The sequence below is a fragment of the Ziziphus jujuba genome, chromosome 5 (genome assembly GCF_031755915.1).
Source record: "Ziziphus jujuba cultivar Dongzao chromosome 5, ASM3175591v1".
NCBI classification, from domain to species: Eukaryota; Viridiplantae; Streptophyta; class Magnoliopsida; order Rosales; family Rhamnaceae; genus Ziziphus; species Ziziphus jujuba.
The window spans coordinates 14,436,143-14,463,845 of NC_083383.1; the positions used below are offsets into that span (position 1 = coordinate 14,436,143).

Sequence of the window (27,703 nt, forward strand, 5' to 3'; positions counted from 1 at the left end):
GGGGTTGGAAAAACGATGGATGATGATGGTGATGATGATGGAGTTAAAGAGTGATGCTTGTCTTGCGGGCTAGCAGTAGTAGCAGTAGCTCACAATCACAAAAACAAAGCATTGACTTTGTTTACAATTTTAAATATGTAAGATGTCACCGTCCCACACCTGACCCCTCCTAACGACTACTTTATACAAAAGGAAACAAATCAAAACCAAATTTAATAAAGATAAATAATTAGAATAAAAAAATTAAAAAACAAAAATAAAACTGCATTTTATTACCAAAAAGGGTTTGACATCCTATCCAAGAGGGCGGGAAACCTTGCTATAAATACCCTTAACCCCTCCCTCTCCCCTTCATTCATACCAACACTAACCTTCTTTGCACTTGTTCTTCTTCTTCTACATAACCCCTCTCTCTCTCTCTCTCTCTCTCTCTCTCTCCCTCTCTCTCTCTCTCTGTGATCATATTTACGTTTTCTTTTCTCTATATATTAATTTCATCATCAATGGCAATCCCAGTTATTGATTTCTCAAAGCTCAACGGAGAGCAAAGGACAAAGACCTTGGCTCAGATCGCCGATGGCTGTGAGGAATGGGGCTTCTTCCAGGTATATATATATATATATATATATATACACAATCAGCTTTTACCGAGCGATATCAAGTACCTTATATTGGCATCCGATTACATGTAATCTATTACCCAGTATAAGCTAGGCTATGATGCTCAAAATAAAATTATATATATAGTCAATCTCCTATCATATCAACATAAAAGACTTTTTTCTTTTTTCTTTTTTTGTGTATCTATATATATATATATAGATATAGATATAGATATACCTTTCTGCTTCCTCTACCATTATTGATTATTATTGAGTCAATTTACTTACTCTTACAGTTTCCGCGTGAGTATTCATTTTGACTGTGTATATATATTATTAACAAATATATATATTTGTTACAGCTGGTGAACCATGGAATTCCAGAGGAGCTCCTGGAGAGGGTGAAGAAGGTATGCTCCCAGTGCTTCAATCAAGAAAGGGAAGAGAACTTCAAGAACTCAGCAGCCGTCAAGTTGTTGAACGATGTCGCTGAAAACAAAACCGACCAGAAGCTGGACAACTTGGACTGGGAGGATGTCTTTATCCTCATGGACAACACTGAATGGCCATCAAACACCCCTGGATTCAGGTAAGAAACTGCACACATATATAGTAATGCTACAAAAAAGCACCTATCCAGCTCCACAATATGTACGTCTAAAAATATTTAAATGCCTATCACAGACACGTAAATTTTTTTTACATATCTATCCTTTTAAAGATAAATTTGTAAGTTTTTTTGTTTAAGCACTTATAGACACTTTTTTATATAAAAATCTTATGTATTTACATTAATAAAATTATATTAAGGTTTTTAATATTAGCCGTTGAATTTGACGGATTTGTAATATCGTCAGGGAAACAATGGCTGAATACCGGTCGGAGTTGAAGAAGTTAGCAGTTAAAGTGATGGAAGTGATGGATGAGAATTTGGGTTTACCAAAAGGATACATAAAGAAAGCATTCAATGGTGGAGAAGAAGACAATGCTTTCTTTGGAACCAAAGTGAGTCATTACCCACCATGTCCACATCCAGAGCTCATAAACGGTCTTCGAGCTCACACCGACGCCGGAGGAGTGATCTTGCTCTTCCAAGATGACAAGGTAGGTGGTCTCCAAATCCTCAAAGATGGGGAATGGATTGATGTCCAACCTTTGCCTAATTCCATTGTCATCAACACTGGGGACCAGATTGAGGTCCTTAGCAATGGAAGGTACAAGAGTGTTTGGCACAGGGTTTTGGCAACCCCAAATGGAAATAGGAGATCTATTGCTTCTTTTTACAATCCATCATTGAAGGCCACCATTGCACCTGCTCCACAACTTGTCGAGAATAGTGCAAACCAAGAGTACCATGACCGAGTTATTACTTATCCAAAGTTTGTGTTTGGTGACTATATGTCAGTCTATGCTGAGCAGAAGTTCCTACCAAAAGAACCAAGGTTCCAATCTGTGAGGGCCATGTAGAAAAAAAGTAAAAGAAGAAAATTCGACTTCCTGAATATATATGCGGAAGTAATTAGATACTCTTCTATGTATTTTTAATTTTTGTTTTTGTGTATTTTTGTGGTTCTGGGGAGGGAGTTGGCACTTCTGGTCATTCGCTACTAATTATAATTACCTTAAGCTTGTCTTTCTCTTAACTACATTTTGGAGGGGAGGATAGAAAGCTTTCTAAGTGGGTAATGTTATTGATCTTTGTGGTTTTTAAAATTGTTGTTTTTATGTCTCTTTCTACTCGAGTATTGATGGGATGCTTGTCTCCAGCTGAGATTTGCTTTGTAAAATATTCATATATAGATTGTGTTTTCTAAATCTTGTTGTCTGGATTGTCGCCTCTTTGTTATGTGATGAATCTACTTAATTAGCATTTATTGTCACTTTTATATAGCTAGTATAATTATGTATGGACTACCGGTCACAGTTATATGGATAATTTAATATATACTGCTGATTATGTATGATTGAGTTGCATAGCACAAAAAATAATTTAATATATACTACTGATTATGTATGAATGAGTTGCATATCACAAAAATAATATATATATATATATATATATATATAATGAGTAAGTCTTTCATTAAGGAATTTCTGATTTAGTTGCTTACATTGTAAAAACTTGATTATTAGATAAATTTATAATTAATATGTGAATTCAAATCTAAAATATTAGATGAAATGTGACAACACTTAATACAGGTCATATATATAATCATCTCTTACTTATTAAAGTAAGTGAATTACTTACTAGAGAATTATTGAATATATATATATATATATATATATATATATATATGTATACACAATGTTAATAGCTTAAGATGTCAACTTACGGGGCTTGTATCACTCAATAGTTCAATGCTATATTATCATCAGTTAATCTAGAGTAGTTCATTAGTGGTATAAATATCTAAAGAGTCAGGTATCTTTAATTTAGTTAAATCATAGATGCTTTTTATAGTAAATGTTTATCTACTAAATGAATTAATAATCGTTGTGTGAATTTAAATTTCAAAAGAAATGAAAATTATCCTTAAATGCTGAAAGAGATAATAAAAAATTTATTTAGTCATCTATTCTAAAGTAAGGGTTGATCAACTAAATATTCAACTTTTTTAGAAGCTTATCTAGGAAAGGAGCTGGATTTTAAATATATACATGCATTTCAAGACATACCATTTCCATTCTTACAATGTTTAGGGGATAAAATGTTTTCAAGGACAAACAAATCATAATAATTGTTGTCTTTATTTCCAATCATATTTTGATATTTTGTAATGAATTCAACAGAATTATTGTTATATATATGCATATATAATGATATTTTGTATGCATATATATATATATATATACATGTGTATATGTATATAATTAGACCTTTATCAAGTATAATATTATACTAAAGACTTATCAAATCAACATGTTTTTTTTTTTTTTTAATAAACTTAGTCAAATTAAACAAACTCAAAAAAGTCTAACGCTGTAAATAAAGGCCTTAACATAATACTATCATATTAACATGATAATAATAATTGACTTTTTTGTTTTTGATATAACCTGGTAATATACTTGTTATATATATATATATATGTATATGTGTGTGTGTGTGTGTGTGTGTATATATATGTATGTATTTATTCTCTCTTCAATGAAATTAGGACAAATTAAATTTATCCTGGAGATCTCCTATTAATCAGGTGCATTTTTAGGGGCAAATCCAGGAGTTTTGTCCAAGTAGACATTATTACATATTACATTATATAACGATACCATATATATATAAGGATATTCTACGGTGCAAACCATCCGTATGCAGTCTGCACCAAAAGCCAACGTTTTTTGAAAAAAATAATCGGTTTTGCTGTGTATGTATACACAACGTATACAGCAAAGAAAAAAATATCGGCTTTTGGTGCGGTCTGCACCGTAAAACTACTATATATATATATATATACACATTTATTGTTATTTACCCAAAAAAGTAAATGATATTTATTTTTTTCTTATTTATGATTTAGATGTATATAAAAATGTAAATACAAGCACAATGCAATATGTTTTATTCTATTATAATATTACTAATTATATTATTTGCTAAATTAAGTGGCCTTAAATCTTTTTTAATTTCCATATAATTTTTTAGATAATTTCAATGCCTTGACAATGATTTAACATTTATAATAAATTTGTTACCATTTCATATAAAAGATATTTTTTTTATTTTGTTAGAAATTAAACAAACAAAGTAAATCGAAAATTAGAAAGAAAAAAAATAGCAACAGTAAACACCAATTAAAACTAAACAATTGGTAACTCAATAATTAAAAAATATAAATCAAATAAGTATTAGTGCATAAAATGGTAACATATTTCTTTTTTATTAACTCAATGTATATTGTAAATAAATTATTATATCAAAAATAGTACTTTAAGTAAGTATTATATTACTAAAAATATGTAGATAAATGATATAACTATAGCAAATAACAATAATTTTAGCTGTCCAAAAAAAAATAAAAATTTTAGGTAAATGAAGCATAAATAAAAACTATATAGATAAATGAGAAATATATATATATATATATATATATTAAAACTAAAAAAATGAAAAAGAAAAATTGCGAAATTACTAGATTTAGATGTGTGGTAATGAAATTGAAAGGGGGCACTCTGTGTAAATTGATTGGATAATATTGTAAATACACAAAAAAACTATTTAAGAATCAAAAGGGCCAAAAAACTTTTTAAGGGGGGCACCTGGACTCCATTTGGACCCGCCATATATGATATACCTTTGATATATCCAAATGCATATAAAGGCATCCAATTACATTAATCCGAAATTTTAAAACGAGTGTTAATTGAGGATTATCAATTATCTAACTAATATTTAGTTCTAAATGATTAATTGAGACGAAATCTTCATGTTAGATTGTTCTCATTCTACATTGGGAATATATATATATATATGATCTAGGCTTTGTTTTGTTAAGAGACATAGGCATAATTAAGCATGATATGTAAAATGCATCTTAAAGCAAGCAGAATGTGTGAGCAGGCAGTTCCTTATTTTGAGTTCGTTAATATGGAGCATCATCCAACAAGATCCACCTTTTTATCCTATTTAAGTAAAGCATATATATTCAGTTCCAGGTTTGCTTCCAAAACACCCATGCATTATATAGTATAAAAATATCAAGTATGAACAGCTTTATTAATATAAAATATGAGATATCCACAAAATTTCTGCCTTTCTTTAAGGGAGGAGCATTTTGGATATTCAGTCCAACAGACAATTTCAAACGAGTGGAACCATCCTTTATCGTTGTGAGGACCAGAAAATGCACTGCACAGGATAATATCAAATTGTCCCTGGAATATTGTGATCGGGCAAAGATCTTGTCCTCAGCTTCTTGCTGTGTCTTTTGAATGCTTATGTGTGTGTATATCTATAAATATATATATATATATATATATATAGTTATTCTACCATACGGATACATGTAATAAATAACTTTATATTATTCATGTAATCAGAAATGATAGATATTAGATACATGCAACCAAATAATAAATATTGATATGCGTATAGTAAAATTGTCTTACATATGTGTATAATAATTTTATCTTAAACAACAGAGTTTATGTTATGTTAAGTGGCAACATACGTATCCTTCGGTATTGAATATGCATTAAAATCATTTCAACCCATATCCAACTCAGGATATGCGTGCTGCCATGCGCACAATCTAGGGCTCCATCCCATATAGAAGAAAAAAATTATACGTGTATATATATATATATGTGTGTGTAAGTGTTTACATATACATGTATTATTATCAACCAAAGATGTTGCCTTTGAACTTTGATAAGGTAAATACTTCATGGGAGATTTGTGAAAAGGACATGTCATGTCAGCTTAGGAAAACAAAATTATAGATATCTAAGTGAAAACATGAGATAAAACAAATATAAAATTTATTGCATTTTCCATTTTGCTCTAATTAATATTTTATCATATCAAAATGTTATCAATAATCAAAATTATATACATATAGAGATATAGACACGGTAGATGTGTATATTACAATGTAAATCAGCATCAAATTATATATAATTTATCTATCAAACTGTATATAACTTATGGGTTATTATATATATTTTATTCCTGAATTACGAATCATTTGGCTTAAATAAATTCAAGTAAATCCAACGGTCCTTATTAGATGTAACACAGAATATTACAATATATGCATGTATGTTATTTGATGACTCACAAGACATGAAACACCAAAACAAGTTGCATTATCGTGATAGGGCTGGCGGCGAAAGAGACATTTGAGAAGGGAATAAATAGTAATAATAATTTTAGATCCAGAAAGGGATAAAAAGTTCATTTTTATTGCCGTATAATGATAGTATAATTATACATTTGGCTATTAAAAAAAAAAAAAAATTTGCCAGTTCCACCCTCTCGTGGGAGCTAAGCGAAAAATGGATCATATCTACTCTCTGTAAAGGTTTCTCTTTTCTGTAATTTTCTAGATTTACAATATGTACATTAAATTTACAGGAACCTTAAACCAGGGTGGAAAACTAGTACGATTTCCTTCAGTTTTGGAGGATTCAAAATGCCTTTTGATCTTGCCTCTCATTCCAATTTAGGCAGCGAATCAAGCTATGAAACCAATCCCCAGTTTGGTCACACTTGTTAACAGTTGGAAGTGGGTGCTGGCTCATTGATATCCGAACAGAATCTCCTCTCGAAAGTTGCTGTCGTCTCTTCCCATCAAAAGAAACCCATGCATTGCTCCGAGCATCATCCGGAATCTGTCCAAATACACCGTGTCAATCTCCAATGAATAATTTTCTTTATGCAAAACATCATTCACAGGTGGATCAATGATAAACATTTTAAGAAAAAACAAGCATGGTAAAATGGACACAAATCTCCTTTTTCCAAGAATTAAATCCAGACCAGCAGTTCCTATGTATCAGTGGCAATATATGATGTGTAAAATCATAGTTTTGAGATAACATATGCATGTAATTGACATGAGAATCCCAGGAATTTATGAAAACACCATTTGATATAATAGTTGAATAGCAAGTGCGGTTTACTGTTCGAAGACTAGGATATGAAATATGAATATTAAGAACAAACAACAAAATGCAGATTAATACAGTTTACCATTAATAGCCAGATATAACTACATTCATAACAAGATACACAGAAACAGATTACCTTTAATTCAAGCCGTGCAGAATCGGGAAGTATCACTGGTCTAAAAGAGAGGGAGTGCGGGCAGATCGGTGTAAACAACATGCAAGGAACATTTGGATGCACCTAAATTTTAATATTATCCCAGGTCAGACGCACCATGTCATGGAAACAAATGGAAATGACAGCAACAAATAACAGAAAATGTGACTTCAATATAAACTATAAAACAGTGAACAAATTCATATGCACAAGCTTACCATGGAACCTCCTGCAGCAGTAGAGTATGCAGTACTTCCTGTAGGTGTGGCTACAATGACTCCATCACCTTGCACCTAAAAAACACAGTTTAGGTCAATCAAAAGAATGGGGAAACGTCATATATGCTTTTCCTCGGAAATATTTCAGATGCAGCCTAATTAATAGTTGCTCATCACAAACTTTGTTTGCAAAAATTTGCATACCAAGAGATATGCCACTGTTTATAGTTTATATTTGATCCCACTTAAATTTGGAGGGTCCTTATTTAGTTTTTAACAATTAAAATGATACCACATCGCTTGTTATAAAAAATTTGGTCAATGTAGTTATTGCCTATAGTATTACTCTTTAACAAAAGCTTGACAAGAAAGCAAAGTACAACATCTATGCAGACTCGCAAAGTAAAGTTGATGGCATAATTTAACACAATCGAAATTGTTATTCTAAATCAAAGTATTCAATAAACCCACCTTGGTTATAAGCCGGTCATGTTCATAACATTCAATCTTAGAAAGGTAGGGGTTAGAACCCCGATCGACAACAACTTCATTTAAGACATCAAATACTTTGCCAGGCACTGCTTTACCATTTCGAAAAATTTCACATCGGAGGCGCATTCTGAGAGTTATATAGACACCATCCCGTGTGTTATTCCCATGGATGACCTGTCTTAAGTCCTGCTTATAGTCATCAAACTATAAGAGGGTAAAATTATAGTAGTCAGAGAATTGAACAATTTAGAAGGACACATCAACCAGTAATAAATAAAAGAGCAGAAAAATTAAGAATTCTTACACTATGGGAAGTCAGAAATCCAAGGGATCCAAGATTGAAAGATACAACCGGAGGAACTGCATCTCTGAATATGTTTGATGCATGAAGAATAACCCCATCTCCCCCCAAGCATGCAACAAAATCTACCCTCTCATGTAGATCGCTGAATTATAGGCTCACAGAAAGAAATTTCCAGTGAGGTATAGGGTATTATAAAATATCCTATGTTGTTGCACTATTAGATAAAAAGTTCAATACCTGGTATCTTGACTATAAAATGTCTGAACAAATCCAAATCCTGGGATTCTTGCAAATATGTCATGCACATCAGGTTCCACCAGAACATGCATATTCTCTTGGTAGTACAAGAATGAGGCAACCTACACATCAGATACAGTAAAGAAGTCAAATTTATAATCATATGACTACATTACATATAAATTTTAATATTATTATGAACCAGATATCCTTCAATACACTATCCATATGAAGACCAATTACCTTGAACATGTACTTTATCTAGAAAAGACTTAAATAAGAATATATTTGTATGATTTACTATAAAAGCTTACAGCTTAATGGTTGAAATTGTAGGTGCAAGATAAAATACCAAGTGAAAAATGAAATCATACTGTAATTCCTTTCTTGTTCAGACACCTTGTTATTAGCCAAATATTCGGCACATACTATCATAAAATATTTTCAATTTAACAAGAATAAATAACACTTTGGGGAAATTTAGGGGGAAAAAAATGAAACAATTAATAGATAAGGAAAGAAAACTAAGAAAATTTTCTGTTAATGGGGGAAAATGAGGACCATTTGAACAAGATATAAAGCAAGAAAGGAAACCAATTCTTCTTACTAAATTAAATCATATCCCTCAATATATAGGGAAAAATATATAGGGGGAACGAGGGAAAGGTATTTCCACGCACTATCATCCAGTGAAAAGCCTACTATAAATAATAATAATAATAATAATAATAATAATAAAAAGCATGCATGCACGTAAGACAACATATCAAGAAATTCATGGAAAGGAAAGGGGGGAAAACAATAAATTAAGCTATGCATCTAAATCCTGAAAATTTTGCAACAGCTTTTCATCAGAAGCATCAACATGATATGAAACAACAATTCTACTAAAGATTTTCAAAACTTAAGTCGACTGTCTTGGTCATGACCATGATTTATTTAACTTAGAAGTAATCACAACTGAAACTCAATGCAAACATTGTTCCATTAAGGACAGTCAAAATCGATTCAGTTTAATTGTTTGAGTTTCATGAAGCTTATAGGATGTAGTTACATGCTTTATTGAATAACTACATACCACAAACTGAATATAGTCCTGCATGCGTAAATTCTTAATGCCTGATAGCACACTAATAACATTAACTAGTTCTAGTATTACATGTTATACAGTTCTACATAAAAGAAGAGCATTACTTCAAGTATTTATTTTCAATATTATCAAATGGTACCTCTTTAGCTTCTTCCATCAGTTCTTGCCCAAGCTTCTTCAACAGTAGTACAGTCTTTGGCACAGTTTTCCACATAAGCATCTGTTGCTGGGTGCTCGGATGGGTGAAGGCTAAGGAGGATTCTGTTACTTTTTCTCTGGAACATGTGAATCCATCTGTTCGAACCAGGAACATTTCTGCTTTCTTTCTTGATTGAACCCTCACAACACCAGTTGTGGAAGCACACATATCTCCTTCAATTGGACACACTTCATCATCAACTGAAACTGAAGCCACTCCACCATTGCTTTTCTGACCCTCCACTGATTTAGATACAGCATGCTCACTATGGTTATTATTTCCAATGCTAGATATCTTGGCCCCCACTATGGAACCATTCCCATTGCCAAATCCATTCACAACTGAACCAGTAGAAACACAATTATCACAGGACGAATATTTTACACTGACATCAGCAGAGTGCTGGAGCTGTACAGTAACGTTATTTCTGTCAGGTGACCTTTCAGGACTCCCTGCCTCCACAGTTTCAGGCACTGGATCTGTACTCGGAACTTTACGTCTTCGCATTGTCCCAATCCGCATCGTTCTTGAAATAGGCAACTTCTCCAGCATTTTCAACTGGTAACTAAAATAACTGGGAGGTGAGACCTTCCTACTCATAAGGAACCTGGACATTTCTTTTCTGGAGAAAATATTGCAAGGAGGAACCTGAGACATTAACGGGTCAATTCCCTCAGAGAAGTTGGCTATTGATCCTTCTCCATCATTATCAGTTTCCTGTGAGATCGAACTTTGGACAGAGAAAAGGTCATTGTTGACACCATTTGAGTTTTGATTCATCTTCTCCCTGTTTGGAGAGCCATTTTCATGGTTTACTCCATTTAAACCATTGATCATGTATGAACTCTCTTGAAATGACTCAACTTTTTTTTTAAGGAGGGACCCATTCTTGGTAATCGAAGATTTCTGCCCTTCTCCTGTTCCATTTGTATGTTTTGGTAACACATCATTGGGAGTGATTGATTGACTGGAGACAGACTGTAAAGCACAGCGAGTCATGTACTGTTTCCATCTTGAGACCATAGCAGAAGTTCTCCAAATTCCTTCCTTACTATGGAGATAGATAGGCCTCTTACTACAATCTGAAACTAAAGATGCAAACTTCTCGACCTGCTCCATTGAAGGTGCAGTCCCAACTTCAACTGGAATTTTGACCAATTCAATTTTCCCAGAAGCAATAGCATCATTTGTGGCTGCTTCATAAAAGTTATCTTTTACATTCTCTGCTCTTAAATCAACTATGGTTTTATACCCTTTCATCACTAACCAGTTCAGACCTTCTTCAGTTACTTGGCCACCCTTCCAGAAAGCAACCTCAGAATCATTGGACCCTATGTCTTCTTTAGAAGTGGACAAGTAAACAGGACTCCAATTTGCAAACAGCATCTGGCTGGGATAATCCTCTCCACGAGGAAAGCCAGAGTCATAGCAGACATTCTTAAGTCTCTGAAGTTTCCTCCAAACATGTAAGCTCCGCTCATCACCAGGCATCAAATAGTTCTCTAAAGCAACATGCAAGCTCTCACAACACCTTTTCATCTCACACCTGAAAATGGCAAGTGGAGGAAGCTCATCCTCCATTCCACTTACATCTGCAATGTTAAAGGAATTCATAATGGAAGATCTTCCAGAAAGAACATCCTCTCTCCCTTTGTTCAGGAGGGAGACCATACAGCCAAGCACCGAGACTATTTTATCCTCCGACAATGGTTTTCCATCTGATGGTGAATCATACGAAACATTACATTCACCAGTCATAGGATTGCACAATGTGTCCATTAGGGCAGTATGAAGCCATTCCGCATTTCGAAATATTCTACAATATGCCTCGACTTCTGCTATATCTCCTGGAACTGGACCCACCCAAGGCAATTGTGATGGATCATGAGGCTGGACAGTCTACAAATTGAGAACAAAAAAGCAGAATTTTCATCATTATTTTTTTCACCAATTACAAACAAGAAAGCGACTAACGAAGCATCATAACAAAATTTGGAGAATTATTTCTTTTCATAAGCAACAAAACCAGATCAAAGCACGTTAAGACATGGATGCAGAGTAATGAAGCAATAGAAAAATAATTCAGTTGATTCAAATTGGAGCTTTACAAAACGAATAAGAACATTTGGAGTAGACACTAGTTATACCCCAACTACAGCTAACACTTCAACAAAATTTCAGTATTTCAAGAGTCCACTAGCTAATTAAACAAGACAACAAAAGGAATGCCTTCTAGGAATATAAAGATAAAAATAAAAAATTTTATTGCAAATTGATTCGCAACAGAAAAAAAAATAAAAATAAAAAGAGAACAAAAATAAAAAAATAATTGAGAATTTTGATGATGAACACGAATGATTTTTGACAGCAATTTCAGAGTAACTGCAAAGCAAATATGACTCCCTCATTTAATATGTTCCACATCATTTCTTAAGTTGAACATCAACTAGAAAAAGCAAATTCAAATTGCGGACGACATTCAATACCAAAATTAAAATTGAAATTAAAAATGAAGAAACTCAGCAACCGGCTGTAAAGAACATGCGACCTGAGAATCTAAGCCGAAACTGGGAGCTAATGACCTTGAGAACTCAGCACTGACGACGAACTTAAGGCGCTTCTTGAACCGCTCGTTCCTCTGAAACTCGGACCGGAACCCGAATCCGAATTGGTTGCTGCTCCATGCCAACTGACTAGTTGCCTTATAAGGACACAGATGGTAAGGTGACGGCGACGGCGACGATGAAATTCCGGTGGCAACTGGATACCGATTCATTTCGACGATGGCGGACAAGTGGCACATGAAGCAACATGCTACCACCATACGAATTTTCTTTTCTCTCTTTTTTTTTTGTTTTTTTTGTCTTTTTTTGTTGGGGTTTGAGCTGGGGGGCGATATTTTTATTTTCACGTAAAAATGGTGTTTGGATGATGAGAAAATAGAATATGGTGCGTGAACATTACAACATGGTCAGAAATTGCCTAGCTGTATATATTGGATAAATGTAATTGGATTGGACTGTTCTATATTTGTGTTTTTGTCAATTTTCCTTTGCCCCCAACATTAGTGGTGGTCGATGATTCCCTTCTTTCATGTTATTTATTTTCCCCCACATAAAATTTTAATTTATCACAAAAAAATTTCAAAAAGAGAAAGATAATTAACAAGTCACGTCATATCATTGCTATCTAGGGCACTAGCGCAACTGAGCCCACATAAAAAGGACTTATTTGCATCAAATATCTTCTCATATATAATATTTGCATAAATTAGACAATTCACTGGCTGATTGCTTAAATCATAGATGCATCCAAGAACATAAGAATAAAATTTTCATTTACGTTTAAAATTAAATTAAGAAAAGGAAAAGATTGACGTGAATATATACATAAATTCCAATATGAGGAATATAATTTATTCAAATATATATATATATATATATGAGGAATACAAAGACATAAACATAAAAATAAGAACAAATATGTACATATAAAACTTTTAATTTCTAATTGCAAATGCTGAGCATTGTTGTTTTTCTTTCTCCTTTGCATTGTGGATTCAATGTTCCAAAACAAGAGGGTTTAAGGACCAATTTTATGGTTGGAACATATATATACACTAACTGAAACATAAAATTTGGATACCAAAAAAAAAAAAAAAAAAGAAGCCATGTACAATGGATACAGTTGCTAACAAAATCTCTGTCTTGACCTCCCAAAGAAATTTGCGTCGGTGCAGAAAAGAAATTCTGCCGTATCATTCGCTGAACGATACCAAGATCAATAGCCAAACCTTGGATAAGCATTTTGTACGCTATACCTGCAACGTTTTTCTATTATACGAGGGGCATACTGTTATTTTCAAGTCATGCTACTCCGTGTTCGAACCCTGTCTATAAGCATTTGTCTGCCTGATAAATCTTCTTCATAACCAACGATCTGCATTTTACAACATCAAGGACTCTCATCAAGATGGAACATCCACTGGCAATAAAATGAGCTTCAGCCTAACATCAGTTATAAATGTGTTTTTGAAAGTTTTTTTTTTTTTTTTTTTTTTTTTTTGGGTGAATATGTTTTTGAAAGTTCATGGATTGAAGTAAAACTAGCTTCTCACATCAAGTCAATATATAAATGACAAACTTAGCATCTTATGAATCACGTAACCATATATTGTGCTTGTCAATGCAAACAAAGAAACAAAAGGATCTACAAACTAGTAAAATTTGAAACCTGAGAATCAGTCTGTGTTTCACTAAAACCATCATATCCATTTCCGTCTCCAGAAGACTTGTAGATGTCATCTTTTCTCCCAGTCCTAAATCAAGAAAAATAGTTACTCTTTCTGCGGCAAACTTTATCAGATAATAATCCTTATAGTGGCAAATTTTATCTTGCAAAATTCCTCATGATGGTGTCAATTGACGTATTTATATGCAAATCCCATACTGACTGACTTGTGTATGGATTTCATTAATTGTCCGCTTTTTAAGTTGGAAAACATAAGAAATAATTATATATAGCAGTAAAGCCACCAGAGTGCCTATCAGCCTATCATCTGAATTGTAAAGCTTATTGATTATCAGGACACAGAAAATGGAACCAAATGTCCCACAGCCTTGAGATGCTGGTGTCAAGAATGTACACAAGCACTACAAAAAGGGAAGCTAACACAACCATGTAGCCATAAATTGAGCCTGAGAATATGGGTCAGAGATCAAGCCATACTTCCAATCCACAAATTTGATAAGAAACTCTCTGAAGCACAATCAAAAATAAAGAGATGTCAAGCATCAACTGTGAGATCGGAATTGAAACCAAAATTAGTTTGTCAATGAAAATGTCAACGCAAGGACACAAGTATAAAGTCCATGTGGGCAAAAATTTTTATGACCCAACTTTTAAATATGTTAGCAAAGACATCTACGACAGGTACTCTTGGTTCTTGACAGAGAAGATGAGATGGGAGATATGCGGAAGAACAGAAAGGAATAATTACAATTTTCAGACTAACATACAGTAAAGTAAATACATTACATGCAAATTCTTTAAATATAGTAGTGTGGAAGGATATAACTATCAAAAATATGTTTGAAGAAATTGTTTCAGATAAACCCGAAGGCAAAAATGGATGCACAGGGAAGACCCCACTCAGTTGAAATAAAGACTTGCTTTACAGCAAGACATTGAAAAAATTTTGCCATTGAGAAAAAAGTTAGATTAGCAGAAAACAGTTACCAATATTTTTGGACTCATGAAGCAGACCGCTTCTCATTTCCTTTCACCTCAACAACAACAAAGCTACAATTAAAGTAAAATAATTTGCAAACGAATCAGACGAGCTGTCACCTGTTTAACCAGTGCTTTGATAACCCAATGACAGTGTGTGTATCTGAATGGTCTTGACCAAGGGTTGAACAACTAGATGAGAAAAGCTGTTTTATTGTCAAGGATTTCAATTGATGCAAAAAATAACACTACTAAACTTATTTTGAAAAGTTATAAATAAAATAGAATAACAATAATAACATCAACAACAACAACAACAACAATAATAATAATAAAGGATACATTTTTACTGCATTCGGTCCTCCCTGGTGAATTTGGATCCTGAATCTAAGAAAGGAAACAGACAAAAATAAGAAGACAAATAAACTTAAGCATCTAAAGCAACTCAAGGAGTATCAATAATTTTACCTTGCTTGTCTGCTCCAACAAGTCCTCAATGGCTGCAGCAACATCAGGAACAACATGTGACACTTCATCTGTATCCTTTGCCATGTTGTCTTCAGCTGAATTCATATTGCAGATAGGAAGACTTAAATGTGTCTCAGAAGAAAGTAAGCCCTTTTTGCCAACATTTTCCAAAACCCTTGCCTTTTTACTAAAAGAACTTAATTGTTCGGCCTCTTCCCTGAGGCTGCCAGTTTTGCAACCAATGCTTTCAGTTGGTGAGTTTCTCATGTCTTCTAATTGACTTGGAATCTGAGATGGAGTGTCTCTAGATATCATTCTGACAGCTTGTGTAGGAAACTGACTGAATGTACACAACCCTGCCTCTTGGTCTTGCGCACTGACTTCTTTTGGACAGAATGAATCCAGAGGAACAACCCTATTCTGCCAAACACTGAAAACTGTAAACATACTTTATTACAGTTAAAAAAGATAAGATCTTCATGCACATATAGGCATTGATTCAGTTATACCTGCTTGACACACTCAAATATCCACTCGGATGTAATCGAGTGTATCCCCCATTTACAAGCAGCCTCGTATTTTGGTCCATTCACAAATTTGCACAATAGATGGGTGACCTTCTTGGTCAATTTTTCTACAAATTTAGCTCCAAGAACAAAACATAAATTTCTCAATAACAGTCTATCTTTCTCTTCATATTGCGAAACACAAAACCGAAAGCTTTCAAATCCAGGTAAAGGAATCCGGCATGGAAGTGGAGAATAGAGAATGTGACTACTAACATCCAGCAAGCGTCCATCCTTCAAATCCAATATTTAAATCCATTAGTGTTTCTTAGAAAGGATGTGTGAGCAGAAATCAGAACAGATAAAATATTCCACTGTAGCTATCAGGTTTAGACATATAAAGTCAATAATGGACAACTTTAGACATCTACACCTTGCCTCAGATGATAAATAATTAACATGACATTTAAGAACACCATAAATTCAATCTTTGCTGATTAAGAGGAAAATATAAGCATTGAACTTTACAAATCATTTCATAAGTAATTTAAACTAGTTAAGTAAGCAAAAACATATTATTGACAAGAAAGCTGCAGTCGAAGGGCCTGTTCATTCAACATTTTTTGTGACCATTCACCAGCCTGTTCGTTTTTTTTTTTTTTTTTATTAACTGTATGGATGGCTAAATGCATAACCGCTAACTTCAAATACTGCATTCCACATCCACTATCCACTTGCCAAATTCCTTATTCAGGGAGACCAGGTTCCATTTCCATGTAATAACAAACATAATAATGGTTAAAACAAACTATAACTTACCAGAAAATCCAACAGAAAGAGAAAGAGCCATTTGGCAAAGGCAAAGGCTTAGAGAAAGTAAGGCCAATAAAAATCACCAAAGTTGTTAGGCCAAAAATTTTGAAGACTTCAAGCAAAATGCATTACATTCTCCAATCAATACTCATCCTCACAGTCAAACTGAGCAAATCAATTCTTTCCATTTTCATTTTCCCTCTTAAGAAACATAAGCAAACCAAATATTGGGTCTATCATGGATGCATATATATATATATATATATATATTCATTCAGCAAACTTGGCAGCCGCATATGGTTGCTTGATATTATAGACCATGATATAATCCACAAAAGTATATCAAAGGAAAAATTCATAGTAGATATTGAGAAAGAAAAATGCATTTATAACCATTCAAGTATACCTCTAAACAAGAACGGATCCAGTGACTTGATACATAGGTAATTTGAAGGGCATCCGTAGATTTTGGAACAACACCATGACACTCAATAGTGAAATGCACACTCTGTTTTAAATGATCATCAACTACCTCTCCTCCTCCTTGATTTACCCATTGAATGATTTCAGCTTTCTGGCAGAAAAGATCCAAAATAAAAAAATATCACCTTTCGAAAAAGTAAATAACAACAAAACCAATAAATAAAACAAAGAGGGGGGCTGAAGTAAAAGTCAAGACCGGAACAAGAAACAATGTCACCAAGCAAAATTCAGGTCAGATGCTACAAGATAGAAAAGAACAAATAAGCAGTTCAACGCTTCAAGGATGACCATTGAAGTTCTACTATTAAATAAATCATTTTCATCACAAAATCCAATTTTACAGAAAACAGTAGAAACTCTTTTAAAACTGATTATCAACCATAGAAATTCTATGAAATGACATGACATTTAATAATATGTAAACAACATCTTAAAACTGCTGTCATAAAAATGTCAGCATGAGAATATAGCTAAAAGTTTTAAGTTGTTAGATATTCACATCTAATTTTAAAGCGCATATTAAAAGCAACCATTACATGTTTTATCCTTCATCGAACCTCCTAGATTCCAACTGAGACTAAATAGTTAATACGTACATGCAGGGGAAAAAAACAACATCCAGACATCTTATCGTTCTATTAAATGTAAATTTTCTTTTGCAAAGAATAAGTAATTTAACAAAATTCAGATTATTACAGGTTTGCATAACCCAAATCTAGATCCAACTTACCTAAAAATGGTTAATTTCCTTTATGTATTAGCTTGATATACATTGTTGAGCACATCTATTAACTTAAGCATTTGAGACAATCAATTCTGACAAGGTAACTGAATTATGATATATCACAGGTCCTTGGTTAATCTTAGATATGCTATCTTCTTTCTACTTATTCACATAAAGCATGCATTCTGTTAAAATTTCTACTGCTTGCTCATGAAACAGTAAAACAGGGTATTAGTTGTCCGACTTGATCTACATTGTTGAGTTTTCCTATAACATAGGCATCTTCAATGACATGTTATCCCACAATCCACTGGAATGATCTTTTCACATCAACCTAAGCTTCACAGCAGAAGCCTGTTTAGGTTGTACTCTCCCTCTCCTACACATTTTGCATGAAATATCTTTTCGTTATTCACTCACAAGGTTACATTGTGGCAATGCAGGGACCACATTCTCAAAATACTTCCCCAATTTTTTCTTAATTTACAATGTGCATTTGCATTGTTAACTTGTGAGAACTCAACAAACAAAATATGAACTTTAAAAACTTACCCTATCTTCAGGAAAGGAATTTGAGAAGCAAAATATTTTGCCCTTAAATACACTTGACAACTTCCCATTCTGAACTGAATCATGATGTATATTTGGTCGAGCCTTGTTTCTAGCATCTATTTGACCCTTACTTTTAATATTTCCAACAGAAAGTTGACTCTGCTGAGATGATCTTGTCACTGTTTCCATTAAGCTGTCACCTTTCATGTTGACTTGGGGTTTCTCTTCTCTGATTTTATCTGATGATGATGGCATTCCAGTTCCAACACTTGTATTCCCTGGTAATCGATTAGATGGCACGCTAAGATGAGCAGCAGATATTCTAACTTGATTGATACTAGTCATGCCTGTCAGCGCTCCTTTGATAGAGCATACACAGTAATGCAGTTAGGATTTATGATTAGTGAACACAAATAAAATCCATTACAGACACATCAGAAAGAACAAGAGGCCAAAACTTTCAATGACAGAGATAATAACGATGGAACTAGTAGCACAAACAAACTTGAAACATGATGATAAAACCAGAAACAGAGACTTATGACATGGTAATAAGCAAACCTTTAGGAAGAAGTAAATCACTGGCAATGTGCCTCTGAAAAACAGGGATCTCTTTCTTTTCACGATCACAATCTTCAAGCCAAGTGGTTCTCACCACATGAATGACACCCATAGCAGCAAGGCCCCTTACCTCCTTCTTTTCACTGCAAATCATAAAACCTTGTAAGAGAAACAAACCAACTACAGGAATATGGATCCACTTAAATCACCAAGCCCAGAAGATACCATACAAAGTAACATCAGGTTGTACCAGAACCAATTAAAGTTGCATAGAGAAGAAGAAAGAATTAAAATTAGAGAACCTTACTTCTCTGAAGGAGTTCCAACTACTATGTGTGTCAATTTATCATTAAACAGAATATACCGGGAGCCTCCACCTCTGCGAACCATATTAACTAATCTGCGCATTTCAGAAGCTTCGAATCCAACAAGTAAAATTCTGCACTCGGACAAGTAAAGGTCACTATCTTCAGATTGAGAATCATTGGCAACACAATCATCAAGATTTGTTAGGTTCTTTTCAACTTTGGGCTGCACTGTAGGTACTTCACTATCCTCTTCTTTCTCAGTGACAGGGGTAACAGAAAATACAGAACCTATGTTTTGTGAGAGAGTAGCTTCCATATCCGGATCTACAAATCCACCACAAGAACCTCCTGGTAAATTCGGATCTCCAGCCACTGATGATGATGTAGACTGCAAATTCCCAATACCTTTACCTTGACTACTAAGCTGCATCTTCACAGAACCCCTTGCAATTTTATTTGAAGATTCAGAACTACCCGGAACAGGATAGGACTCCTCATTAAGACATGCTATCCATCAGGAGTGGGCAAAAAAGAAGGATAAATTCTTGGTCAGATACAATTAGTTGAATCTTTGAGGGGAACAGGATGAACAATAAGCACTGTTTTACTACATGAATTCAAAGACTACCAGAAGTTATAGTAAAGCATTACCTCTTCTAGCAAGAGATTGATCAAACCATTTCCGAGTGACAACACGAATGTGGCCCCATCTTCGTGCAACCTTATATTTATCACCTTCAGGAGCTTATAAACAGTCAAGAGAACAAATTCATGTAAGCTTGAATAATATATATTGTGTGTATGTGTTTGTGGGAAAGTTAAACAAAGACCTTATATTTTCCTAAATATCACACAAACCTCCTTTTGACCAAAAATAATTACACAAAACTTCCTCTGACTATCAACTGTTAAGTTGCATTTAAAAATTTAAAAAAAAAAATGCTTAATTATATTTTAAAAGCTTATGCACACCTTTCAAGTTTTGCTAGAAAACATGAGCCTCCCCACAACAAAAATCTAAATTAAACTTCAAAAAAAAATTATTAACAATAATATTACTCTCTTGAAAATTAAGAGTAAGATATGGAAGGAGAGTGTCACTATTTATTTTCTATTTTAAAGGAGTCCAATGTAATTATTTTCAGCGAACAAAGGATCCTTGCAATTTTAATAAAACCTAAGGGTTGTGCCTACGTTAAAATATGGAATTCCAACAGGTACAAATGCGAACAGAAAACAAATGTCCATAAATGGGATTACAATGACAAGGACACTTATAAAACTGAGCAATGAGTATAATAGAGACATCAACTAACAAATGTAAGGCACCATGTCCATACATTTAAATTTGCCAATAGACATTTCAATAAGAAGTGTGATTTTATCATAAGACTGGAAACAATATGCACAAAATCCAAACTAACAAAACACCTTCCTTTAAGCAAGTACAAAAAGGATATCTCAGAAATTAGGTGAGTACACTTCTTGGTAAGTTCAGCAGAATATTTCCCACCATTTTGTATAATAAGCTTTTCTATCTCCTTCCTCTCATCTGAGAATCAAGCACATTAGCAACACAGGAAAAAAGACTGACCTGAGTGGCATAAATACATAGCTAAATTAAAGACCTGCTAGAATTCTGGTAACACAAATTGTCAATCCAGAAAAAGGGAGAACTCTGAATGATTCTTGAGGAACAATTCGATGTTCATTCCAACACTGGTATAACCAATTGATGGTTACAATTGGTTTCTTCAAGATTTGTACTGCCCACTGAAAAAAAATGAATAAATATACAAAATAAATAAACAAATTAAAGAGGGAAAAATAATTTCTATACCAATTATTGTTAGTTATGTAGCATACACAACCCTTGTTTAAACAATTTTAACTCTTTTCAGATTTTATCATTTTAACTCTTTTCAGATTTTATCATTTTAACTCTTTTCAGATTTTATCATTTTAACTCTTTTCAGATTTTATCTTTCCAATAAAATCCAATCATCACAATGATATACTACTCACCAACTACCTCAAAGCGATTTCCCATTGCTTCTAGTTTGGGATGATTCAATAACAATCCACATACAAAGTTCACCAAATTGTACAACACATATTGGCAAACCAATTTATAACTTAAGCAGAAGTAGAAATTGATAATGTCAATGATTCATCCCAAACTAAAAATTCAACTGTAGAAAAAAAATTAATACATCTTATTTGTAAATTTATATGAAACAAACCATTTCTTACAACCACCATAAAGTCAAAGTAAAATATTAACTTCAAATGGTAAAGGAACAAACTGAAGATAAATAATCACATAAATATATTTCACCAAGTCAAAAGCTCAATTATTTACTACTATATAATATAATACTTTTATTAAAAGGGTAAATTCGAGTAACTAGCCTTGTATTTTGCAGCCAAAACATTCTTTACAATGACAAAGTTAACATCTGAAGATGCTCTGGTATGCAACACTCCCCCCATTGCTGTTACTAACTTTTCTATCTTAGCCTGCAAAATTATAGCATGTGCATATGTGCATTAATGAGAAAAGAAAACATGAAAGTGCAAGTGATCGATCAGTAGCATATGAAATACACCTTTTACTGATGCATAGCTATTGTTATTATAATTTTCTTCATAGCTAAAATGTAAATAAAATTTTCTTTTGGCTAATGACTGCATCTCAGTGAAGAAATTTAACAGGGAGGAGTAAGAGGGACATAGCAACTATTCCCCCACATCATACTATTTAGCTAGAACACTGCACAAGTAATTAAATAAGATACCATTAGCAAAACTGTAGTACTAAGTAGTAGTTCAAAGGTTGAAAACAAACATTCATGTAGCAAGAGCACAATACCTTTTCATCCACCTCAAAACCAGAAGCAAGAACCTTGACACCATCCATAGCAAGGCAACAAGTAAACCATTGTTTGGGCAGCACCTTATGCTCTTTTGCACAGGAAAACACACATTGAGGACCTGACCAATAAACAAACATGCACCAAAATCAGCATGTTAGGTAAGACATCAACTATCATGTCAAGAATCTAGACAACCACCAACAAAGATTCAAACAAAAAGCAGGACTCATGATTGAGATAATATCCTTTTAAGTTGATAGCTCACATAGGAATCCCCATAAGTGAACCAAAATAACAATCCGAGTTAGTTATTACACAATGATAAACAAGTATCAAAGCATGAATTGACAGGATACCAAAACCCAGCTTCGTTACTGTTCTTGAAAACAATAAACCGGTGAAAATAGAAAAAAGAGTGGCACAATAAACCTTATTTTCTCAATCAATCTTCAGAAACAAGTTTGAATTCAATTAAAATCTAAAATTTAATGTATGTTTTCCTTTTTTGGATTAGATAAACTAAAAATCATATAAGCAACTAAAAAAGAAATAATATTTTTTTATTATTATGTAATCATTCTTAAATAAGGTTTTGGAAACGGCAACCAAATTTATTTCCAAATCCTTTTGTTTCTATGGAAAATAGAAAACAAAATGAAACCTGTTCAATATGACTTCCTTCCCAATTACTATCAACTCTTAAAGGCCAAAATCACCGTTTTTCAAAAAGATGTTAGACCGAATCCCCAGAACTTCTTTCTACTTTTTCAATGACCAGGATACACAACTTAGGTACGAAATAGGTGTAGGTCTGGTACTCCAATTCCTCCCCAATGACTGAGGACTGAACACTCCCTTTCTCACTCACTGCTCCACTTGTTTACAGTTCAACTACTTTACTAGGTTTTTTTTTTTTTTGTTTTTTTTTTTTTTAATCACAACTTTTCAGTACTCCTTTTGAATAAGAGAGTAAGTTATCTTAGAACACCATTATTATCCCTAAAAGCTGGGGCAAACAGAACATAGTATTTGCAGCTATTTTGCACCATAACTTGCTAATATACTTTTACTATGCTCAACGCTCAAGGTGATCATTTTTCCAATTTCCACAATAAAAGACTTATAGTATCACAAAAGCTATATAGAAACAACAATTGAAACCTAAACAGGCAAGCAAAGAGAAAAAATTAACAAGAAACAAACTCAAAAAAAGCAGCGAAATTTTTCCAGAAACCTCACCGAGCAAATTACAACCCTTGGCTCTAAGATCCTCAAACTTCTCCTGAAAAAAAAAAAAGAAAAAAAATCGAAATGCAAAATATTCAGAGACCAGAAACGCAAGCTACAAAACTCGAAAAGCAATTCGGAGCTTTGCGCATTCAGACATGATCGAAGGAAGAGATAATGTGGAAATCGTTGGGGCCGTTGCGAGAAGGATCGCAGCAGAGGAAGACCTCGGCGCCATTTTGCTTGAGAGCGTCGTGAAGAGCGTCGAAGATTTCGGGCGGCACGAGGTTCCGAGACATGAAGACATTGGCTCCCTTGAACGCATTCGTCTTCAACATCACTCGGCGGCCGAGATAGAGAAGGAGATTCGGAATTGTGAATCGGAACCGGAACCGGACTCGGAATTCGGAACCGGAATCGAAATCGAGAGGTTTGGAATTGGGGATAGTTGGGGATTCTGAGTACAATTCGAACAGTGTTCAAGGAAATGAAAACGCGGGAAGGGTTTTCGGGTTTTATATGCTGGTCCCTTCAGCTCAGCTTAGTCTACGGGTGGGCATGGATTGGGTTGGTTCGGTTTTGGACTGAAATACAACTCAATCCATACATATCGGTTTTTCTAATTTACAATCCAAACCAAATCATTGAAGCATTAAATCCAAACCAAACCAAACCATTTATGATCGGTTTGGTTTGGATTGGTTGATCGGTTTGAAACTTACTAATTTATAAATATATAATACAAATAAAAAAATTTTCAAATATAAAATATAAATAATAAATTATAATTATCTAAACATAAAATACAATTAGAATAATATAACATAGTCTACAATGAAAAATAAAGAAGAAAATATAGCAAATGATACACATCATGCACTTATTAAATAGCAAACATTAATACCATCATCTCACTCCTATAAAATCAAATTAAAATTGTTAGAACAAATAATGTAAAATAATACATTCGTCAAAATTCATTCACTCAAGAATCAATGCATAATTCCTTTTTTTTTTTTTAACCTTAAAACTTTGGTAAATCATAAGTTAATCAATGTTGATAGGTTCACTACAAAGATCAAAACAATAAAATTAACAATAAATTATATTTAAACATTTATATATATATATATATATATATATAAGTAACAATTGGATACAATATATGTAGATATATATATATATATATATATGATGGGGATGTAAAAAATATATATATATATATTATGGCGATGGTGATGGACTGGTGGTGAGCGGCAACAAAGGTAAATATTTAGTTTAGGGTTACAACTTACAATTTGATTTGGGATTTGGGATATGGGGATGTAAAAGAAAAAAAAAATTTATCTATATATATTAAAAATCAATATATAAAATTGGAAAAAAAATTTTAAAATTAATATATAAAAATGAAAAAAATATTCTAAAATTAATGTATAAAAATGAAAAAAATAAAAAATATATAATTTTTTAGTTATATAATATTTTATTTGGATTGGATTGGATTGGATTGGATTTATATTTTCAATCCATAACCAATCCAATCCATACAATTTATAATATTTTAAACCCAATCCAATCCAATTGATGTAAAAATCCAATCCAAACCGTTAAAAATGGATTGGATTGGGCGGATTGAACGGGTTGGATTGGATTTTACCCACCCCTAGCTTAGCCGTTGATGGTTTTTGCGTGCGATTTCTTTTGGTTTTTTTTTTTTTTTTTTTATGGATCAGGATGCAATTATCTAGAATAGTCGCCAAAACCAACCAACCAAAAAAAAAAAAAAAAAAAACTACTCTTTTAATAATAATAATAATTTAAAATAATATTAAAAAAATGTCAGCTTATTTTATTATTTGGTATCTTTTTGTACATCATACGTGAAAAGATGATTCATCCTTATAATCACGATTCCAAGGTAAGTCTTTTCTCTTTTTTTTTTTTTTTTTTTTTTGGGCTAAATTAAGGGATTCATTGAAATCAAAAGAATAGACTGAAACTAAGCAGTCTAGAATCGGAAAGCTTTTTCATGTAGATTTTTCAAATCATACAATCGACAAAAAAACAGCGAAAACCAATTTGGATTTATTGACCAATATACTTTTTGGTTCGCCGTCCACTGACAAATAATATGGACCAGACCATTAAGCTAATCTAGGGGCCCAACAAAAAGAAGTGATCAATTAAATGAATATGGCCGAGCTAAACGTCAACAATTACTGAAGCTTCATTAAGATACTGACATCCATCTTATTATGAGTTGGTGTTTCATTTGTCTGACACATATTTAGATCGAATTGGTCGAATCATGTCGAATTGGTTAGTCCTTTACAATTTCACTTCATTTGCACACGATGTAGTTTGAGTTTATGGTAACCTACTTCTATAAGCGTTACTATGTTCATGTTATAGGTATGCCACTCATTAGCAACCTTAATTGCATTGTGGTATCCAAAATATTTATACTAACATGAATGTCAAAATATTTTTAGTTGGCACCAAATTGTTGTCCTAAGGATCTTCGCTTTCTTTTAGGTATCCTATTTAGCTCATTTGCACATGATATTATTTGGGCTTATGAAAAGCCTACTTTCCTAAATATGATTATGTAGTCCAACCTATTAATGTTTGATGAGCCCGTTTCCCTTGTTGCACATGAAAATCTAATGAAATTTTATGTAAGCCTCACTATGTTCATGTGTATAGGTACGTTGCTCATTAGAAATCCTAATTATTCTTTGGTATTCGGCACCACATCGATGCCTTAGCAATCGTAACTTTCTTTTATCTTGCGGAAAGATTTTTAGGCTGTGGATCAAACAAGCATGGTGGTGCCAAAAAACATACTTCTACGTCGTCTTTTGATTTTTAACATCTAATATGTTTATATTCACATATTCATATATGTTTATATGTATATATACATATATATATATATATATATATATATGTAAAGTGGAAAGGGAAATTTTAGTGCCAGGTCTTAAATAGAGGACCAAAGAAAGAACTATCATAAGTGATATGCCAACTAGGCAATTGCAAAATGACTTTTATAACAAAAATGAGTAAATGAAAGTTAGCAAATACAGATTGCAATTTTTTCTTTTTTGAAACAGTGGATTGCAGTGTAATTGATTTTATTTAGAATATATTACACTACTCATTTTTTAGTTTTTTTTTATTTTATTACAATTGGATATCTTCGTGTTTATATTTTTATAATTTCATGAAGATATTTGATTGTAATTAAAAAAAATTTTAAAAATATATATTGTAATATATTTTTTTATTTAATTAAAAATATGATAATTTACTGATAAAAAATTAAAATAATATGTGTTTATATAATTTAAAAACAAATAAAAATATTTTTGTAAAATTAACAAAATACATGAGGCGTCACTATAATCTTTCCTTTTTGTTTTCATGCAAGCTTTAAAAATAAAAAATAAATAAATAAAAAACGGAATCAAATCTTAAATTTTCTTGCAATATTTTGTTGTTTACAATTATAGTTATAACATTTTTTTTTTTTTAATTTGAGAATTAGTTATAGCTTATAAAGGTAATGTTATAAGAATAATCATAAAACTCAGCACTGCTACAGCAAGCGCTGGTGACACTTCCCTTATATTGCTGCTCGCGAGTTTTTTTTGCAAAATTTTCACAAAAGTAAATTACACCATTTTTTTAAATTGAAATTAACTGTCTCTCACTTAAGTCTTTAAGTTTAGATTTTCTTAAATATTATAAAAAATAAAAATAAAATAATTCTGTTTTTGTTCTGCAATTATATAAATTTAATAAAAAGAAAGGCAATTATATTTATGCTCGTACCAACATCCATATATAAAAATTTTCCTGCACCCAATCCCACAGTTGAGGAAGCATCAGTCGTAACACATACCATCCAAACAAGAAAGTAGAGAAATTTTTAAGGAACAATTCTGGTAACAACTGTTATATTTTTATAAGAGCAGTCCTTAAATATATGTCAATGGAAATACCCAAAAATAAAAATAAAAATAAAAAGAACAGAAAGGGG

At 32.7% G+C, this 27,703-nt stretch overlaps 3 protein-coding genes across 6 annotated transcripts; 1 reads left to right on the top strand and 2 right to left on the bottom strand.

Moving 5' to 3' along the window:
* The first annotated feature begins 399 nt into the window (after positions 1–399).
* Positions 400–2,433, top strand: LOC107421119 (1-aminocyclopropane-1-carboxylate oxidase 5). The gene is made up of 3 exons (XM_048476006.2): positions 400–605; positions 965–1,191; positions 1,460–2,433. The coding sequence occupies exons 1-3, from the start codon at positions 504–506 to the stop codon at positions 2,067–2,069; spliced, it is 939 nt and encodes a 312-aa protein (XP_048331963.1). The 5' UTR covers positions 400–503; the 3' UTR covers positions 2,070–2,433.
* Positions 2,434–6,487: 4,054 nt separating this feature from the next.
* Positions 6,488–12,930, bottom strand: LOC107421116 (NAD kinase 2, chloroplastic). Of its 2 annotated transcripts, none has more exons than XM_048476003.2 (8): positions 12,491–12,930; positions 9,849–11,807; positions 8,620–8,741; positions 8,383–8,524; positions 8,058–8,282; positions 7,587–7,661; positions 7,351–7,452; positions 6,488–6,935 (listed from the first exon to the last, which is right to left on the bottom strand). In XM_048476003.2, the coding sequence occupies exons 2-8, from the start codon at positions 11,685–11,687 to the stop codon at positions 6,732–6,734; spliced, it is 2,709 nt and encodes a 902-aa protein (XP_048331960.2). In that variant the 5' UTR covers positions 11,688–11,807; positions 12,491–12,930; the 3' UTR covers positions 6,488–6,731. The 2 variants fall into 2 exon arrangements, with proteins under 2 accessions (XP_048331960.2, XP_015885768.3); XM_016030282.4 differs by having other exon boundaries at positions 12,457–12,929.
* Positions 12,931–13,369: 439 nt separating this feature from the next.
* Positions 13,370–24,194, bottom strand: LOC107421117 (uncharacterized). Of its 3 annotated transcripts, none has more exons than XM_048476004.2 (18): positions 23,814–24,194; positions 23,668–23,710; positions 22,425–22,546; positions 21,965–22,072; positions 21,181–21,325; positions 21,013–21,104; positions 20,204–20,297; positions 19,552–20,059; positions 19,245–19,387; positions 18,684–19,042; positions 17,331–17,498; positions 16,115–16,405; positions 15,606–16,025; positions 15,480–15,524; positions 15,258–15,343; positions 14,637–14,666; positions 14,142–14,226; positions 13,370–13,847 (listed from the first exon to the last, which is right to left on the bottom strand). In XM_048476004.2, the coding sequence occupies exons 1-18, from the start codon at positions 23,991–23,993 to the stop codon at positions 13,770–13,772; spliced, it is 2,997 nt and encodes a 998-aa protein (XP_048331961.2). In that variant the 5' UTR covers positions 23,994–24,194; the 3' UTR covers positions 13,370–13,769. The 3 variants fall into 3 exon arrangements, with proteins under 3 accessions (XP_048331961.2, XP_024930703.3, XP_015885769.3); XM_025074935.3 differs by having other exon boundaries at positions 14,586–14,666; XM_016030283.4 differs by lacking the exon at positions 14,637–14,666.
* Between the last annotated feature and the right edge of the window lie 3,509 nt (positions 24,195–27,703).

Coding starts and splice junctions, on each gene's coding strand:
- LOC107421119 (XM_048476006.2), top strand. CDS start 504: ATGGCAATCCCAGTTATTGATTTCTCAAAGCTCAACGGAGAGCAAAGG. Junction 606..964: donor AGGAATGGGGCTTCTTCCAG/GTATATATATAT, acceptor TATTTGTTACAG/CTGGTGAACCATGGAATTCC. Junction 1,192..1,459: donor TCAAACACCCCTGGATTCAG/GTAAGAAACTGC, acceptor TAATATCGTCAG/GGAAACAATGGCTGAATACC.
- LOC107421116 (XM_016030282.4), bottom strand. CDS start 12,732: ATGGTGGTAGCATGTTGCTTCATGTGCCACTTGTCCGCCATCGTCGAA. Junction 11,808..12,456: donor GTTTCGGCTTAGATTCTCAG/GTCGCATGTTCT, acceptor CTCAATTTGTAG/ACTGTCCAGCCTCATGATCC. Junction 8,283..8,382: donor GATTTCTGACTTCCCATAGT/GTAAGAATTCTT, acceptor ACCCTCTTATAG/TTTGATGACTATAAGCAGGA.
- LOC107421117 (XM_025074935.3), bottom strand. CDS start 23,993: ATGTTGAAGACGAATGCGTTCAAGGGAGCCAATGTCTTCATGTCTCGG. Junction 22,547..23,667: donor CAAGGGTTGTAATTTGCTCG/GTGAGGTTTCTG, acceptor TTTATTGGTCAG/GTCCTCAATGTGTGTTTTCC. Junction 22,073..22,424: donor GTTTTGAGGTGGATGAAAAG/GTATTGTGCTCT, acceptor ATAATTTTGCAG/GCTAAGATAGAAAAGTTAGT.